This window comes from Electrophorus electricus, chromosome 22 (genome assembly GCF_041902795.1).
Source record: "Electrophorus electricus isolate QZ-2024a chromosome 22, ASM4190279v1, whole genome shotgun sequence".
Classification (NCBI taxonomy): Eukaryota; Metazoa; Chordata; class Actinopteri; order Gymnotiformes; family Gymnotidae; genus Electrophorus; species Electrophorus electricus.
The window spans coordinates 15,017,199-15,035,502 of NC_137518.1; the positions used below are offsets into that span (position 1 = coordinate 15,017,199).

Sequence of the window (18,304 nt, forward strand, 5' to 3'; positions counted from 1 at the left end):
GTTTGCACCCCTCCTTTACCCTCCCAGCACACAACGAGTCAGTCAGGGAAACATGACCGTACGAAATAAGTTGAATTTATTTTTAATTCTGATTGAAAGGCAACAAGTGAGCAACTACACTTAATATGTTGACCCACATAGCATCAGCATATGAAATACAGTTTTGGACAGTAGCTTACCGTTGTTTACAGCACTGGAAACAACCCGCTTGGCCTAGTCCTATTCTTTTACATTCAAAAAGGTTCGATGCTGAAAATATCTTTATCATTGTGCAACTACATGGTGTATCGCTTTTTACCACACACTGAATTTTTTTTTTTTTTTTTTAAAGCAGAGCCATACATCCAGCAAACAACCATTTAAACAAGCTTCTCCCATCACATTAAGTGACTAAAGGGAATTGAGGCCCTGAGGTATATTTTAGGGTGTACATAAAGAATACGGTATTCACATCATAGTCAGCATATTAACTACAAACTAGATTGGTATTCTCCTGCCAAAAGTGAGCAACTAAATTTCAAATGAAAGGATAAATGTTTGTTAATAGTAAGTCTATTCTTACTTTAGACAGATTTTAGCATTCAAATTACACACTAGTTTTGTAACCACAGTTTTGAGGGAAAACACATGGTTAACATGAGATTAAACATTATGTAATTATTTCCATTAAAACAATTTCATTAGGCTTTGTGTAAAAAAACATGTAAGTTAGGCCACAAGCATTTAAATGATTTAAAAAAAAAACAAAAAAAAAAAACAAACAAACAAAAAAAAAACAACAACCATTGCCTTGCTCAAACCAACTCACCCAATTTATGTAATATAGCTACAAGAAGCTTCAAAAATGATCCCCAAACCTGCATTTATGACAGTGAGCTTTTCTTTTCAGTGCACATTGCTCAGCAAATCTTAGCTTATTTTAAGTATGAGGAGTTTCCCGGGGTAACAAGTACAAACCCGTCATGAAATTAAGTAACAGGAATAGGGATCTAAAAAAGCTGTTGTTACATCTCAGAGTGAGTAATCTAGGCCCTGTTTAGTTGTTACATAGACTGGAATCATGTTTCTTGATCAGAAACGTGTTACATGGGACCCTAGTTTATTAAGTATTCCTAATAAACTAAGTAAAGCAATAATTCAGAAAATGGGCAGTTTTACAACAGCAGATCAGTTATCTTCATTAAACTTGTTAATACTGCATCTCTGACAGGCAAAGTTCAAATGTTTTGTTTTTGCTAACCCCTCTTAGTTCTAGATAATTGATAGCTGAGGAGGGAAAATGACTGGGCAATTAATAAAGCTCATTTTTCCATTTACAAACTGTTACAAAGAAAAATAAAAGACGTGATTGGTGAAACTCCAATCAAGTGTAATTCCAAGTGTAAAACCACTTCCATCAGTTGCCGTGGTGCTAAAAGCAAGGCTATTATTTGGTCTCAATCATTAGTGCATCTAAATATATATATTTTTATCTCAAGTACCACCATCTGATATTTGTACCAATGCTCAACCTTTAGTCACAAGCTTTTTGAATCCATTATGGCCAGTTACCTGGATACAGATTAAGTTCAATTTCAGACATGGTTACTAGAGAAAGCCTTATGATGAAGTAATTTGCAGTAAACAACGATTAATCTGTCTGAAAAGCTGGTACCTTTTACAGAACCAAAACGTGTTAGATGATCACTTGTGACTGCTAACGTACATGAGCCGCAACACCCAGTTAAGTCTTCAATTGTGCGATCGATTAAACATGGAGGGTGGGGGGGCGTGGCAAAAAATACAAACTAAAACTGTCAAAACAAAAGACTGGCAAGTTACTCTCCTGTCCAGAGGCTGGGTCTGATTCACTGTCAAAAGCCTGTCCTTTCACACCCCGAGTTTCTGGAAACATGGCCCAGTCAGTCTTCAGCAGAGAGAAGGAGACAGATAGACAATGACAGAGATGGAAGAGGCCACTAGACAAGTAATGACATCCTGGTTATTCTCTCTTGGCTTCTATATTCTGATGGCAGTCATCTGTAGGATCTCAGTCCAGGAGGTCCTAAGAGAACACGAAATACATTTCACACAATGACCACGATAAGTCCACTCCAAATAAATTAACACATCAAAGATGGTGACACTTTCTCTATATATTTACCAAACCCACTACACCAAAACTAAAAATGAAGAGAAATACTTTTTTTTTTTTTTTTTTTTTTTTTAATGAATGAAAGTGCAGACCATAGTTCTGGTTTGTACCTCATCTGAGTCGTCATTGTAATGCATCTTCCCTGCCTCAACAATGTCCACATCGTCCACTCCTTCAATGCCATTGGCCTCCACGTGCCTTTGCATCTCTGAGTAACGGTGCACCAGGAATCTGGCATGGAGACATGTATGCCCTTCAACTGCTACAACAACATCACATGCACTCGAAGTTCACCAAATGACATGAATACATTCAACAATAAGGCTACAAGCAGGGTGGCTTGCATCAGCAGATGGGGGGAAAACAGTCAGTTACTGCTAGCTGATCACAGCTATATTTTGAAAAATAACCAGACTAAAAAAAAAAAAAGAGTAGAAAAAAGATTGTGCTAGGTGAAGGACAGATTGGTACTTGGCTACGAAAACAGAGGGAGAAAATGAGCGTGTATGAATTTCATAATGTACACACACACCCACACCGAGAGAGAGAGAGAGGCTGAACTCACCTTCCTCCACATACATACTTCTTGACAAGCAAAACCCCAGCAACAGCACTGATCAGCAAAATGGTGATGACCACAGCTATTACTGGACCCGTGCTCCCTGAGTGAGCCTCGGACTGAGAAAGGGTAAAGGTGAAATGGAGAGAAAGGGGAAAAAATGAGAAAAAGAAAAAAAAGACTTTCCAGTTTGAAGATTTTACATGCACATACATCTCTCCTTAGTGAACTGGTCTCGTATCACAATCCTGAACAGTGTCCACACTACAGCAAAAGACGTTATGCGTGTTTAGCTCTAGGAGCAGGCAGGAAGCCTCTCTTACCAGGAGCTCCGGCCTTAGAAGGTTACTGACGCACGTCTTGCTTAGGTCCATCAGCTGCCTTTCCGGCTGCAATCCTCCCTCACACTGGTCTCCGGGGATCTTCCTGTACCTGTAGCAGTAAATACAGCGCACCGCAGGGCATGGTCACTGGTTGTGTGTGATGTCAGACACATTGTATACTGTGTACTGGTTGTAGGCAGGTGTAATTAGATCCTCTAGTGACAGAAGAATATAGGTGACTACAACTTGGGGACGTTACACAATTTCGCCTGTAGGGGGTGCTGTACCCGCTGGTCTGAAGCCGCTCCGTGTGACTGTGCAGGCAGAACTCGAGCATGTGATCCTTCAGGTCTGGCTGCTCCACACACTCGGAGCTGTTCTCAGGACGGTAGTATCCAAAGTCACTACATAGGGGGGAAAAACACAGGGAGTGGCAAGAAGAGGGCAGGCAATGGGCGGCACCTTTTGGCAGCTACGCTAAGCAGACTCTGCTGCTTTTCTGACAGCTTTTCATACCAGCAACAGGTGGTGATGAACAAAGTGAGAATCGAAGTGTTTTTAGAATTTACCCACTAAAATCAAACCTCCATAGTGTTCATCACAGTCTGTTAGTGGATTTATATCACCACATTGGGGTTGTCATAGTTTCAGCCCTGTTACAAAAGGCAGGCCTTTAAATTGCCACAAAATTAATACCAATATGGCACCTGCAGAGTGGATAAGCAACTGTCACAGTGTTCACTGGGCCTGTCATTGTGAAGGTTTTCAGTGTGTCATGCAGGAATCTAAGTGTCCTCACCAAAGGAAGTCATCTATTGTGCACACACATGGTGTGGGCTGATTGTTGATGATGTAATCCCGCCCCTTCCAGCACACAGAGTCTTTGCGGAGCCGTAGGAACCTTTCCTTGTATCCGAGCAAACAGCCATCAGTTGGGTTGCTGGTATTGTCGGAGTGCGCCAGCCACTGCACATAGTCTTCCTCACCACCTGCAGGGGGAGGCAGAGAGTGACCTGGTTTAGGTCACAGCCAAACTTGCAGCATGATTCCTGAGTGAGGAATTTTAAGCATCCAGAAACACTATAAACACAGACATAGAAGACTGATAAGCAAACTTCTAAATATTTTTATTCAAACACTTTAAAATGGCAAGTAGCACATAAATAACATGTGCAAAAACACAAGCATATGTTCACCACACATGCACCCCCTCAAATGCTCCTGCACACCTCATACACACAAAGGCACAGATATACACATAGTCCTGCACACATGTACACACACTTACAGTCTCTTGAGACAAGTCGGCTGAAGTCTATGGTGACAGAGACCCAGTACTGGCTGATCGTGGACTCCCTGTAACCCCACAGGCTGAGGTTCATGGATCGAGCACCGGGCTCAGATGCTAAGCCTGTAAAGTACAGCGGCTCTTCTGTGAAATTATACACATTCCAGCACTGGCCTTCGTCTGTGGAGAATCTGAGAAACAAACAGATTGGGATAAAAAAATAAATATATTAAAACTTTTTTTTACAAAGTAAAATAACCACAAAAAAATCCAGTAAACGTTTGAATATATGTGTAAAAGTAGTTTGACCAGTTTAAAATTTCTCAAAGTCAAAATCAACTGAGATTTCCCAATTAGCCAGATAACTGACACACGCACAAAAAAAAGGTAAATTTACAAACCGTCAAATGCAAAAGAACACGACTACCTGGGGTCAGTTACCTTTGAGAGGTAGGACCAGTGGCACTGAAGCAGAGAATCCACCAACCAATACATCCAGCAAGGTCCACGACACCCGAGACTTAGAACCAGTAACTTAAGAGATATTCACTTATATACTCAGAAGAGCGACTTGTCCAGACGGCCTACAAAGACTTTGTTCAGCCTGGGCAGCCATAGCCTACCAACTGTGACACAGTGCCAGCTGTGATGAATGATGCTTTGTAAGTGCTAAGCCCACAACATCGGTGTGTGGCCGAGTTTGCTCTAAATCGGGGGCCCAACTAGGGCTGGGAGACAGCGGACGTAGAAGCCCTAGCTCAAGCACAGCTTGGTAACTTCCTTTCTTAAACATGCCTACTTGACCTCGTATTGCCCCCATGAGTTGAACGGATTGTGTTTGTGCAGAAAAACCACCAGCCTGTTGAGAAGCCCTCCCTCCAGTCTTGAGGAACAACAAACGTAAGCTGGACTCACTTGATCTGGGAGACGGGATGGTTGGGGTTGTGCTCCACAGCCGCAAGCAGGCCTCCCGAGTCCAGGATGGCGTAGTGGTGGGGTCCCCTTAGCACCCGAAACCACGTGTAGCCCCCGTCGTTGGACACGAAGACATCGGGAGACAGCACAGAGACGGCCTCGCCCACGCTCCCTGCAAAACAGAGGGCGGCTGCTGAGAGAGGAGCAGGCAGATGAGCAAAAGGATCCAGGAGTCCAAGGAGGATGAAGACGCTCCGGCTGCCTGAACCAATACAAGCTCTTCAGAGAGGCGACATGACTAAGACGTGAATGGATTTGTCCCATCTCAGTGGTGGCAACTGAATGTCAGAGGCACGGCTACACAGCAACGCAGTTTAAAGACAGGAAAGCATTTCAAAGCATTTAATAATTAAATTGTCAGGATTCGAATTTACTACCTAGTTACGCCATATATGTTGGTGCATGACTCCCTTCACTCAATTTCATTCAGAAACTGTTCAAAATCAAGGCATTATTTATGAGGAATCTCGACTCTACAGAGATTCTAACAGATTTTATCACTCATTCCTAGTATGTGTGTGCTTGTGTATGTATAGTGGGATATGCATGCTTGGGTACATGCGAGTGAGTGTGTGTGTGCGCCTGTGTAAACATGCGCTAGGTACCATGGGCGAGGACGAGGCCGACAGCATTGGGTTCACTCAGTGGCAGCATGGGCACGTTCAGTTTCATCGAGGTGCTGTAGGAGGCATGAATATGCAGCCTGCACTGTAGAATGAACACACCCACCCACCCCCACACAGTTTATTTTCTTTTTTCTTTCAACTATGTGTCAACTCAATCTGCCTTTAAAACCGAGCCAGTGGTCATAATCTAAAATTACAAAATGCAAACCGAACAAGAGCACTAAATAGAGCAGCTCAAGTTTCCTGGGTACGGAGTAAGCACACAGTCTATCACTACACACAACAAGGTCCCAATGCGAGGACCTTTAGGTTAATATGACCCCTCTGACACCAGTCGCATCCCTGAAGTCACATGTGTGCAACTGTTTGAACTGGTGATGGAGCCTGATGCGGGACTGCCTGGCACCATGCCTACGATCATCAAAAACCATGGCACCGTTCTAGCTGTCTCCTTTAAAAGCTCAAATATACACGTAATGCAACATGGAATAACCTGTTTGTCCTATTAAAAAAAAAAAAAGCGAAGTAAAAAATGTGTTTCCTATCCATTGCAGTGTGTATAGGATTCTCTGTGGCATTCTAGAGTTTGTCTGTCTATTGTTGCACATTACATACACAGAACTTAAATCATGCTATCCTAACTGAAACATCTAAAAAGATAAGCACAGGAGGAAAAAAATAGGACTCCTCCAATCGTCTTCCTTTTAAATGACTTCCTTAGACCAACACTTATTAGGAACCATGCAAATTTCCTGGGCCAAAAATTTGATTGTATGTAAGCATTGTGCATCCCCAAATTATATACCTGTCCCCCAAAAAAATAAATAAATAAATAAATTATTTATAGATTTATATATATTTATATATATATATATATATATATATATATATATATATATATATATATATATATATATGTGTGTATGTGTTTGGGGGGGGGGCTCTCACTAGGTTAGGATCCCCTGCAGTGGAGTCACACTCGCCATTCCAGGGTTTCTTTAGTGGTCTCCATTTCCCACCCTGGTCAAAAGTCACCACCGTCCGCATGGACCCGTCTGCACATGTGCAGACAGAGCGGAACACACCAGTTCTCATTATACAGCTTCTTATAAACACAGAGGATGCAGCCGGGACAAAACCGCCAAGCCGATGCCGAGTCTAGCCACGGCTTTGCAATTTAGCTTAGGTTACCATTTTAAACATGCACGAATGTTAACGCAGACATACCATGAGCCAACACACTGGTCAAATAGACCCCCCTCAGGGAAGTGACGTTTGTGAAGTCAGTATCGCCCCCTGTGGACGTGTAGAGGTGGCGCTCCAGGGACTTGGAGAACACAGTGCCGCGGTCATCTGACACATAGATGGTGCCCATTCCTGAGTCTGGGGACAGCAGTTACTATGAATAACTAAAAACAGGATTACAACGGGAATACAATTACTGCTAAAAACGTCATCATTGACGTATTAGGGTTTGTTTTACCATCAGTTCTTAATGTCAAACTTGATATCAAAACCTTCTTTTGTCTAAGATCGCAACAGGAAATAAAACCGCTGACTTTATTTATTAATAAAGATTTTTTTGTAAAGGAAAAACAATACAAATTTTTTGCTGTTTCAAGTGTTGCAACACCTTTACGGCATTCAAATGAAATCTTTGGTCCTCCTGAATTCATTAGCCCAGTCAACATTACTGATCAAAAAATCCAAGGATAACCTGTAATGCTTACATGATGTTTTTAGGGGGATACTGTAAAAAGAAACTGAGGAGACATGGACTGAGGAGACATGACTGACCGCCAGCTTCGTCCACATGCATGAACACCATGTCGTCGTTGGCAGCCAGTATGGAGTAAAACTGTTCGTGCCCCACCATGGGCAGCTGGGCCATGTTCCATACCTCCCCCTGGTCCATCGATACATGGATCATACGTGTGGAACCCTGAGATGGGGTGGGGGTGAAGGGAGAAAGAAAAAAAAAAAAGACTGAACATAGCTTGAGCATCTGAGGGTTAAGGGCATTGCTCAGGGGCCCAACAGTGGCAACTGAACTGGCAACCTTCTGATTACTAGTCCAGTATCTTAAACACTGAGCTACCACTGCCCCCAAAGCATTTATAGTGTTCTGTTCCAAGAGAAGCAGCTCTGTCCTTCCACACACACACACACACACACACACACACACACACACACACACACACACACACACACACACACACACACACACACACACACACACACACACACACACACACACACACACACACACGATGAACGTACTGTGGCAGACATGACCGAAGCAAAGACAAATCTTCCTCCCAGGCCGAAGGAGTATATCCTGCTCCCTATGGTCTTGAAGCTGCGTCCATAGTCCGACGTCTTCTTCAATTCCAGTGTGCCCTTATCACCTTAAAGAAGAACAGTACGTACACATAGATCAATTCAGAGACACCAGTGCAGGCATGTGGCTTTTATACAAATTACATATTCAATAATATGCAAATGTGTCACTCACTGCAGGATCCATTGGGGTTTGTGGTAAAGAACAGAGTATCTACAATCCCCCTGAAATTAAACACAGGCATCACATTCGCATGTCAGCCGTTCTTCCTGACTCAGAACATAGCACTGCCGGATGATGGCAAGAGGTTGTTTTTATTCGCACATCAACACCCCAGAGGCTATTCTTCTCAGGCACAATGTGCTCAAATCTCAACACAGAACGAAGGGGATGGGGCCAAAACATTGACAAAGGACAAAAGGCTAAGTAAATCTGTAGAAAATTAAACAAAATAAGTGCAAGTAATTTAATCCAATTCATATAATTCTGGTCTTCAAAACAAACAAACAAACAAAAAACCCCCCACAACACATGGCATCTTAACTTGACATTTATGGTGTGTGTGTGTGGGGGGGGGGGGGGTTCACATTGCCTCTTTTTCTCTCTCACCATTTCACTAGACACACTGAATCATGGACCTTCTTCCAGCTGATTCCAAAGTCTTTGGAGAGCCACAGCTCAGACTGCAATGGAAACAGAGCCCCACTGTCATCCTCCTGCCACTCTCGATGCCACTGATACAGTTCAACTGTTGTTTATAAAGCAAATCTTACAAAAAAAAAAGAAAAAAAAAAAGGGAGTTGAATCAGGCACTTTTAGCCCCTTCAAGTAAATAAGCACATTTTCTCTACACCCTGGACCCCAGCTGCCAAAACCCATTCAAGACATGTTCTCATGTAAGGAATCATTTCACTGGAACAACTGCATCTCCTCTCTTACCTGAGCAACAGAAAAGAGAACTGTACTACTGAAGGGGACCATGGGAAGCCCACTGATGCAGATCACATCTTAAATTGTTCTTTAAGTGACTTTAGCTGCCTTCTCTCACCGCAACGCTGACGGCAGAGAGGATGTCGCTGTTCTCCGGGCTGTAGGAGATCTGCATCAGGGGTTGGAAGGGCAGGTCAGAGGGGGTGAAACTCCTCCCAAAATCCTGCGAGCGGAAGATCCGGGAGCCCTTGCCTTCAGACACATCACCAGTGAGGATAACCTGGGGGGGGGGGGGGGGGGGGGGGGGGATTGCAGATTATAATCTGCATCATTTACCCAACCTTCAGACTGTAGAGGTGTCCTTTCAAGCAGAGCACTTCTGAACTTCACAATGTTCTGGAACCAGATCCTCACCTTTCCAGTGTTCCCTGGGTCAATGGCCATGCCGAACTCCGTCTGGATGAAGGTGTTGTTGATAAGGTCTGTGACATCCTGGAAGGTCTTCCCATAGTCTTCACTGACCCCGTATGATGAGACAGTCATTATTAGTAATAGAAAATGCAAAACAAAGGCAATTAGCCAAGACCGCTTAATAAAGTTAGATTCATTAGACAGCATTATACACAACTACTGTTGTAAGAAACTGCTTATGGCAACAAGCTTTAGTCAGAAAGACTAGGATTTGATTTAGTAGTGCATTTAAAAGTCATGTAGATATGTTCCAGAATATGGCAGCAGTTCTCGCAGAGTGAGAGCAGGAACTTGCAGGCAGCGTTACGCACAACCTTACCTCCTGTAGAGTCTGGAGTGGCCAAAGCGGATCATGAAGAAAGGCACCTGGAACGTGGTGAGCACCAGCAACACCTGCACACACATGCAGCCTCAGCAGAGCCCGTCGGCAAACAGCACTACACGCACGCACAGAGTCCCAGCACAGTCCAACGCTTCGCCGCAAGGATGCATATCCAGTCCCCTGCTCTTGCCCAGTTTACCCTTGACTGTACCACTGCATAGCTCCACCATCACCAAATTCACAGGTGACACCACAGCACCTGGACATGTCCGTGACAATGATGAATTGGCCTATAGAAAAGTGATTCAGCAGCTGGCAGCATGGAGCTTTTCCAACAACCCCTTCCTCAACGCCAAAGAGATTGTGGACTACAAGAAAACCAAATACAAACACACTCCTGCCCAGCAAACCAAATGCATGCACACACATTATTTATGTACGTACGTCAAAGCAGACAAATATGAAACAGAGGAGTGTGTGTGCGTGCGCTAGTGAGAGTAAAGAGGAGTGGGTTCCCAGTTGGCCAGCTGACTAAGGGGATCCTGGCTTTGCTGTGTACTGAAGCGTTTAACAGGGATTTAGGGTCCTAGCCAGACAGAGAAAAAAGCCAGAGCAAATCCAGTCCAGTTCCAGCTCCCTCACAGTTGCAGCTCAAGCACTTGGACTACAGCAAAGTAACCCACCTCACAGTGCACTCCACCCGAGTTACTGCCTGTGTTGCTATGCAGTAGGACAGAATTCGTTTGCAGAATGAATTATGCAGAGATGGTCAATATTGGTCAACTTACTCATTCTTGCTTATTATTATTATTATTATTATTACTACTACCACCAATAACAACCATCACAACCACTACTACTATTATAACTGCTGAAATCCCAGAGAAATCCCAGAGTGTTTAGTGGTTCACTCTGAAATAATGAACAAACATTCCTTCTGCTGATAGCTCAAATTACAGTGCTAGATTGGAACATCCATGGATCTTTTAGTCAGCCAGAAATCTCCTGCGCTGCACGCAGTCAGACGCTCCGAGCAGCCTTGCAGAAAACGCCGGCATGCAAAACTGAAATTTACTCGCTCCAGTCTGCCGATGACATGCTACATTCCACAGCTTTGGAGAGCATGGAGTCGCATACACAGCGAGACGGGACAGCTCAGCACCAAAGCAGCTGACTCGAGTTTTTCAGATAAGAACGTCAAGTAAAATGGTCACAAATTGATTTCACCATGATTAAGATGACAAGTAAAAATCAACAACAAGACCCTTTTGGCAAATTGGCAATTTAATGAGACATCCATTCAAAAAAGCTGCTGCTTTAGACAACAAAAGCGACTGAGGCCCTTGTGAGCACCATTAGTGGTCTGTGGGCAGAAGGATAGCACGTTTTCTACCCAGCCTGTCCTGGAGAAACAAATGCAGCCGGTGTTAAGTGAACAGTTTATATAACTGTCTGCCCAATGTGACATAACTTTAATGTTGGGTACTGAGAAGGTGGAAAAACAGTATTATGTTAAAGACCATATACCCTGAACTACACTAGAGCTGACATGATTGATAGGAAGGATTACTGATTGGCATCAAAGGCATTTATTCAGTATTCCTATCGTGAGGGCTGTGATGGTACTGAATTCTGTGAGGAAACACTCACCCCTGTTCCATCTCCAATCCAGGCAAGGGACACAGAGCCACTCAGGTCATTAAAGGCATACTGAGAAAGAGAGAAAGAGAGATTCTTGTTATTGGCTGCTCTCAACAGGGCATGGTGCTGTGTTATAGGACATTTTGTAGGAGGTGGAGTGCAGAGCTCATCTATTGGACGAGGAAAGGGGAAAAAGAAATGAAAGCAGCATTAGTTGAGCCACGACAGGAGGGGGGCATGCTTGCTCCGTCCTGCTCAGTTAAACATGCTTCTTTCAAACTGAGCTCTCTGCACTTCTCTTCCTCTCCGAGCAAAGCAGCACGGCTGGGGTGGCCCAGAGTTGTCCACAGAGATATAGCCAGTGGCCAACTTGGAGTGGTTTGTGTTCCTTCCAAGACCTCCAGTCAATTGGCCTTTTTTTTTTAAATCCAAAACTGCACTGTGACACATGCCCTAGTCATCTGGATAATCCCCCCCTATAAGAACACACAGACTCAGTCTCTCAAAGATTTGTCTAATGCTGAAGGACATGCCATCGGGATCAGTTCCGATTCAAGTGATTATAAATATAGCAGCCATTAATATGGTGAAACATGTCATGATGGGGAAAACTTCGGTTCTGCAAAGAAAAGCATGCTTTGATGCAATACAAGTCAATTAAAACATTAGCATTCTCAAGATGTAATTGTTTAAAACTTGAGATTCTCTCTCGTCCTTGTTTGAACTTGTCCCCCCCCCCCTCCAGGATTGTGGGAAATTGGGTTAGTTTTCCTGACCACTTCTGCAGCTTAACCAGTGTAGCCGCTGTTATTTCAGTCCTGAGGAAGCAAAACACACCAAACTCTCCAAGTACAAATATATTTTTTTTAAAAACCATAAATACCAAAAAAACCACCACAAACTAAAAGCACTTTTCTCTCACACATGGAAAACAGTACGATTTAAAAAAAAAAAAAAATCGAAAATGTGACAATGCAAGGTCTGGAACTTAAGCATAACATAGTTAATGAGGCCATTTTCAAAGTTATGTGAAATTGTCAACATTCCTTTAGTACAATAAACCAGTGTCTCTGAATCTATAATGCCCTTGTCATGTCCAGCTCCAACAGTTAATGCTTTTGACTTTTTTTTATTGGCTTTTACGATGATAACAGCAACTTTCTGCCAGTCAGTGAAAATTATGTAGCTCTAAATGAGCTACATTTAAAGCCTTGTAACAAATAGATTGAAGTCACACAGGTTTAAGGAAGAAAATCATGAAGATTAGTTTTAATGTACCCTCATATGCATTTAAAAACTGAGGTTAAAACAGTAATGAGCCATCATTCATGGGCTGAGGTCAAATCGGCGAGAGAGAGGCAGTGAGGCGGACAGACAGAGAAAGCGGCAGGGAGCACTTTTGGTGACCAGGGTGCTGAACATCATCCCCAGAAGGGCCGAGCCACGTAATAGCCTGTATCCTACAGATGCTGAGAATGAGTGTGTGGGTTTTTTATTTTTTCCTACTACATATACGTGCATTATTTGTTTATTTACACCCCCCCAGAGAGAAACACAGTCCATGAGAATGCGAAAGTGGAAGGGACGCTTCCACAGCCCCCCTAGTAAGCATTAGAAAACCACAGCAAGTCTCCAGAGACTCGAGCGCAGCCCCATCCGGCCCTTCTCATCTGCTCCTTTCCAGGCCAGATGGCCCCGTTAGTGAGGAACCGGGAGCCTCCAGGGCAAGACTCCACTGCATTTCTGCAATTCCACACGGCTCCCCTGGGATTCTCCAACATTCTATAGCACACACGGCTCCGGCAGCCTAGGCACATGCACACTTCAGGTTTGTCTTTCAAAAGCCAATTTTTTTGCCCATAATTGGTTGGCAAGTCTATGAAAGAGAAGCGAAGCAGGTTTGTAAAACAGAGGCGTACGGGTCAGCAGGAGACCTGCACTTGCCCCAAATCCAAGCGTGAACAACAGTTTCCATGTAAGTGTGAGTGAAGTGGCCCGATTTCTGCTCCCAACTCGAGCCACCCGCCCCGACGGAGCCCATTACCGTGGCGTCAGCAGCACGCGTGCTCGAGAATGCCGCAAGAAAGACTTGCTCCAAGCACCTGCATCGGATGTACGGCCAGCGTGACTTCTAGAACGCTCTTTTTTTTTTTTTTTAAGGGGGGGGGGGGGGGGAGACAAATAAATAGATAAACAAACAAATAAAACAGCTGCTGCCAATGACCCTGCCTGTCTCTCCTTCTCTGACACTGGAAGAAAGAAAATGAGAACAAAAGCAGGCCAAGCTGGGATTCTGACATTTTGGCCAACTGTCTTTGGCCTGCTGAGCAAGGCCCAGCACACTGAGAGTTGGGGACAGCCACCCTTCAGCCTTGGGGAGGCAGACACACTGGACAAGGGTCGCCATTCTGAAACGCCATGCTGCAACGCTCCAGCCACGGTTGCTTATCATGGCAGTTAACCCGATCTGCATTTCCTCCAAGTGTGGTAGCATGGTGTGAACTCTTGGCACGGCCTAGCTGATGGGACTTGCAAAGTGACCCCACAATTCGGTACCAAAACCCCTTCAGATTGGTCATCCGTGGGTGAATAAAACTGACTACTAGTTCTATGAAGTCTTGCTGGACTAAAAGAATCACTTGACTGACTCAAGTTTTGAAACTACTGGAGAGAAACAAGTAAACATGAGAGTTCTGATCAAGGGACTACTGAGAAAAAAATAAAAATAAAAATTCAATTCTATCTGTCTCTCTGTCTCCTACCTCCTCACCCTTTCCCTCAAGTGAACACAAACAAGAGGAAGAAAAAAATCATTCTTCTGAGTATTGGTACCCAGTTCCAGAAAGCCTGAAAGCACACCAGCTCCAAACTAAGAGAACATAACAGCCCAGCCCCTCCCCCCTCCTCGTGCATACCCACCAAAAGTTCTTCAAAAAGGTCTAGACACAAACAGGAATGGACTATAGCTTCATATGTCCCTCCAAAAATAAGATGGGTTTACACAGGTGTCCAAATAAACTTTGAAACAAACTTAAAAAAAAAAAAAAAAGGAACTGGGGAGAGGGCAGTGATGCATTTTATTTAGACCAACCCAAAGCCAAAAAACACACTCCCAACTATCATGAATGACATTTAAAAGTCTACTGGAAACACTTTTAAAAAAAAATTTAAATCTTTAAAATATATGACACGGTCACTTGTGGAAAGGCTGTGTTATGAGCCTGCGGAAAACCTCAGGCAGGCAGTCCTGCAAGTCCCACGGGGTAGGAGGAATTCTGGAGAGGCTGGTGTCGGCACCTTGTAGGAAGCATTGGGAAAAATCGTTTCTGGAAACAGCTGTGGCAAGCCAACATCCTTAGAGGCCTGGCAGTGTGCTGCCAGAATTAGAGAGTCCATTGAAAGCCATGTTAAAAGCTGGAACCTGAACACCTGACTGTAGGCAGACCACACCTATACCATTTTAAGTGGATTGTTACCTAGTTGATACTTAAAAACTTGTATTACGTATACAGAAAGATTCACGCTGCGCAATATTTCACAAATTCATTAAAAGTGATCATCCTGAGATTCTGTTATCTGCTGTGCATCATGAAATTATTCCATTTGGCAAGAAGAAAAAAAAAAAAAGAATACATTAAAAAAAAAAAAAACTACCTCAACTGCTTTAATAGCCTCACCCTCAAAAGCATAAAGCGGCAAATAGGCCCAAAAGTATCTTCCAGGTAAGGGTGCAGTAACAGAAGTATTCATGGAGAAAGGTGTAGCTCCCAAGCCTCCCCACTTCTGTAGGGGCCATAGATTTAAATCCACCATTAATCAAACTCACTTGCTTGAGAAAATCCAGCATGTTCGACAATGACTCCCACTGCTGTTGTTGATGCTGAGGTTTTTTTAAATATTGAAAAATAGACAGGATTACAGGTGGAGCATGGACATATGATAGTGTTGGCAATACACTCCAAACACACCCACACACATACAGAATTAAACCCATGCACATCAAGCATGTCAAAAATAAAAGTATCCCATTATAAATATTAGACATAGATGGATAAATAAAAGTTTGCCTATTAATTGTCAGCATGATGCATTTTTCTTTGACACTCCCACTTACAAATTATACATCCCCTTAAAACATGCTATTTAGTCATTAATACAATTAGGGACTTTGTATAATAAATTCCAATAAATCAAAGATATGAATGCAATTAACTGACTTTAGTCTAGTTCTTAATCTGCTAAACATGATCCATTTTTTTCATGCAATGCTAAGAAGTGGGGTCTAGGCTTGCCCCCCACTTACAAATTCAGGCCAATTCCATTGCTTGAGGAAGCTGTCAACTTGCCACTCATCCTGGCCAGAAAGAATGGAAGGCAGTGCAAGCCATTAGGCTGTGAAAGAACTGGCCTAGCACGCTGTCCGCCGCGAACTAAAGAGGAGCGGAGCTCAGCTCATCCTCCTGCTCATGCAGAGTGTCCCCAAGGGGGGGGTAGGAAAAACCTCGAGCCTCAAGCCTCTCTGCTGTTTCAACAAACAAAGTGCCCAGCACAAGACCTTTCTGAGAGAACATCTGCTCAAGACACACACACACACACACACACACACACACACACACACACACACACACAGAGACACAGACACACAACTGAGAAACAAGAACAGACACACGCAAAGAAAAAGGAGGAAGAATTCAGCCAGACTGAACCAATTCTAATGTGTTGTTCTAATGTGAACCAATTCTAATCTGTTGTACAGGTAGACACGCCGAGGTAAATCAAACTAATGAGTGATCATCCTGCATCTTGACTGCATGCTAGTTTGCCTTCTTTTATGCATGTGCACTGACTGCTTCCTGTCAACCCTGAACACGTTACTTTGTAGTATGCTCCATATTTGTAGCAGTGTCAGAGACTTCAATGGCTTTTTGCATGCATCAGTGCATTTCTTGTCCGTTCAATTTCTTTGTGTTTAACACAATAAAAAGCAAAAGGTTCTCAGATCTACTTTTGGTTAAGCTTTAAAAAAAATACTGAATATGGTGTTTCAAAGTAACAATTTTGTGTTTCTACTGAATTCAACAATCACCTGACCCTTTAGTACAAATGTTTCAAATGTCTCGCTCACACACACGCAAAATGTGGTGGACCACATGCCAGAGCAGAATCATTATTGAGTTCTCTTGTTATCAGAACATTTTTATCTGTGATGGTACCAGCTGCACAAAGCCATATTTGGCAGTTTTTCAAGGCCAACATTGAAAAGGCCCAACAAAAAGCATGTCACAGTTTGGGCAGCTCTGCCATAAAGAGAGCACTGAAGCGAACATTAGTGGTTTTAAGGCATGAGTTAATCCATGGTTTGGCAATTTCCACTTAATCTTTAAAACGTAAGGAAAAAAAAAATATCCAAGACTTTCCAGTAGAAGTAAAATCAGAAGGGGGCTCAAGTCATCTCTTACTCCTCAGCTTCACTGTTCTAACCAGTTTATCAGTTAAAACATCAGGCCTTCCGTCTTAAATGAAGTGTGGTCCATAAGACATATTTTAAGGTATGCTTTACTGTGCATTTTAAGGGTGTGATGAAGACTTCTGCCAAGATTTCCAGCAGCATAGTCCAGGTTGAGTTGGCACGTTCAGGGATGTTTTCATGTCCTGAAATGTTATCTCTGAGGATCTGGGGAAGGGTAACTGAAGGGTAAAACACTGAAGATTCCCACGTGTTTGGAGTATTTTGTACCCGTTAGTGGCAAGTCAGTGTGTGCGTTTTGTTTGTGCTGCTTGTTTCCCTTACTGACGACCCTTTATACATGAAGTCAACTGACGTTAACTAAATGTGAACATACTCTAGGCTAACTAAAGAACGAGCACCATTTAACTAAAAAAAAAGTTGGTGTGCAAGAGCACATAACCAGGCAACACAGGGTGGTTGCATAGCTGTAGACAGATGAGCACAAGGGGGGGGTCCAAAAGAATTTGTTTTGTGTTTTTTAAACCTCTTTCAAAAGCTGGTTAATGAAAAAGGCACACAACGAAAGAGCCGGCGCAGTTGGAGCAGTAGCACCCGAATTGTAGCGGGTCTAATTGAAATGTGACTCTGTAGCGCACAAAAGTGCTCGTTAGTTTACAGGACGCAAATACTTACAGTGTGCGTGTTCTCCTTTAGCTTGGATTCGTAGTCCTGCAGTGCCTTACACGAGTCTCTAACCGACTTCTCACTCCTTTTCACTGTCCCGTGGCCGGACAGAGGTACATCTTTAAAGCGGAGACTTCTCGACGTGCGAGGCTTCTCAAACGCCGTGTGTTTAATCATAGCGGGACTCGCTCCGTCCTCAAAATCCAGACACAGCGTCGCAGAAATGAATAAAACGGCTACACACCTATAATGGGCTCTCATATTTACCCTAAATAATCCTCTAAACAATTACCGCTTACTCTAAACATATGAAAATACGCTTGATGGCTCTGGACATTTCAACTGCGATCTTTGCATTAACGCCGCGGTACATATCGGTAGTAGTGAAGTCTCAGTGAAGTGCGAGTTCAGACTGAAACAGGAGATGTGCGAGTTCAGACTAAAACGCCCATTCTTTCCGCCCCGTCGGTCCGACTGGCCGCTCCAACCTCTCTGCCATATTTCATTGGACATCACAATCGTCATTTCAAGCTATATCTACTATATGCTGAGGGAGAGAAA

The 18,304-nt window shown here is 43.4% G+C and overlaps 1 protein-coding gene across 1 annotated transcript; it reads right to left on the minus strand.

Annotated features, from left to right (window-relative positions):
* Positions 1–59: 59 nt before the first annotated feature.
* On the minus strand, positions 60–18,231 carry sort1a (sortilin 1a). Its single transcript, XM_027012494.3, has 20 exons — positions 17,753–18,231; positions 11,620–11,679; positions 9,967–10,040; positions 9,591–9,693; positions 9,295–9,456; positions 8,856–8,929; positions 8,421–8,470; positions 8,186–8,313; positions 7,703–7,847; positions 7,133–7,288; positions 6,854–6,960; positions 5,885–5,987; positions 5,220–5,391; positions 4,305–4,495; positions 3,816–4,005; positions 3,304–3,420; positions 3,017–3,125; positions 2,700–2,812; positions 2,245–2,365; positions 60–2,044 (listed from the first exon to the last, which is right to left on the minus strand). Exons 1-20 carry the CDS (start codon positions 18,002–18,004, stop codon positions 2,030–2,032), a joined length of 2,442 nt encoding a protein of 813 aa, XP_026868295.2. The 5' UTR covers positions 18,005–18,231; the 3' UTR covers positions 60–2,029.
* Positions 18,232–18,304: the final 73 nt, after the last annotated feature.

Coding starts and splice junctions, on each gene's coding strand:
- sort1a (XM_027012494.3), bottom strand. CDS start 18,004: ATGAGAGCCCATTATAGGTGTGTAGCCGTTTTATTCATTTCTGCGACG. Junction 8,471..8,855: donor TCAGTGTGTCTAGTGAAATG/GTGAGAGAGAAA, acceptor GTTTAATTTCAG/GGGGATTGTAGATACTCTGT. Junction 2,366..2,699: donor AAGTATGTATGTGGAGGAAG/GTGAGTTCAGCC, acceptor TCTCCATGCCAG/ATTCCTGGTGCACCGTTACT.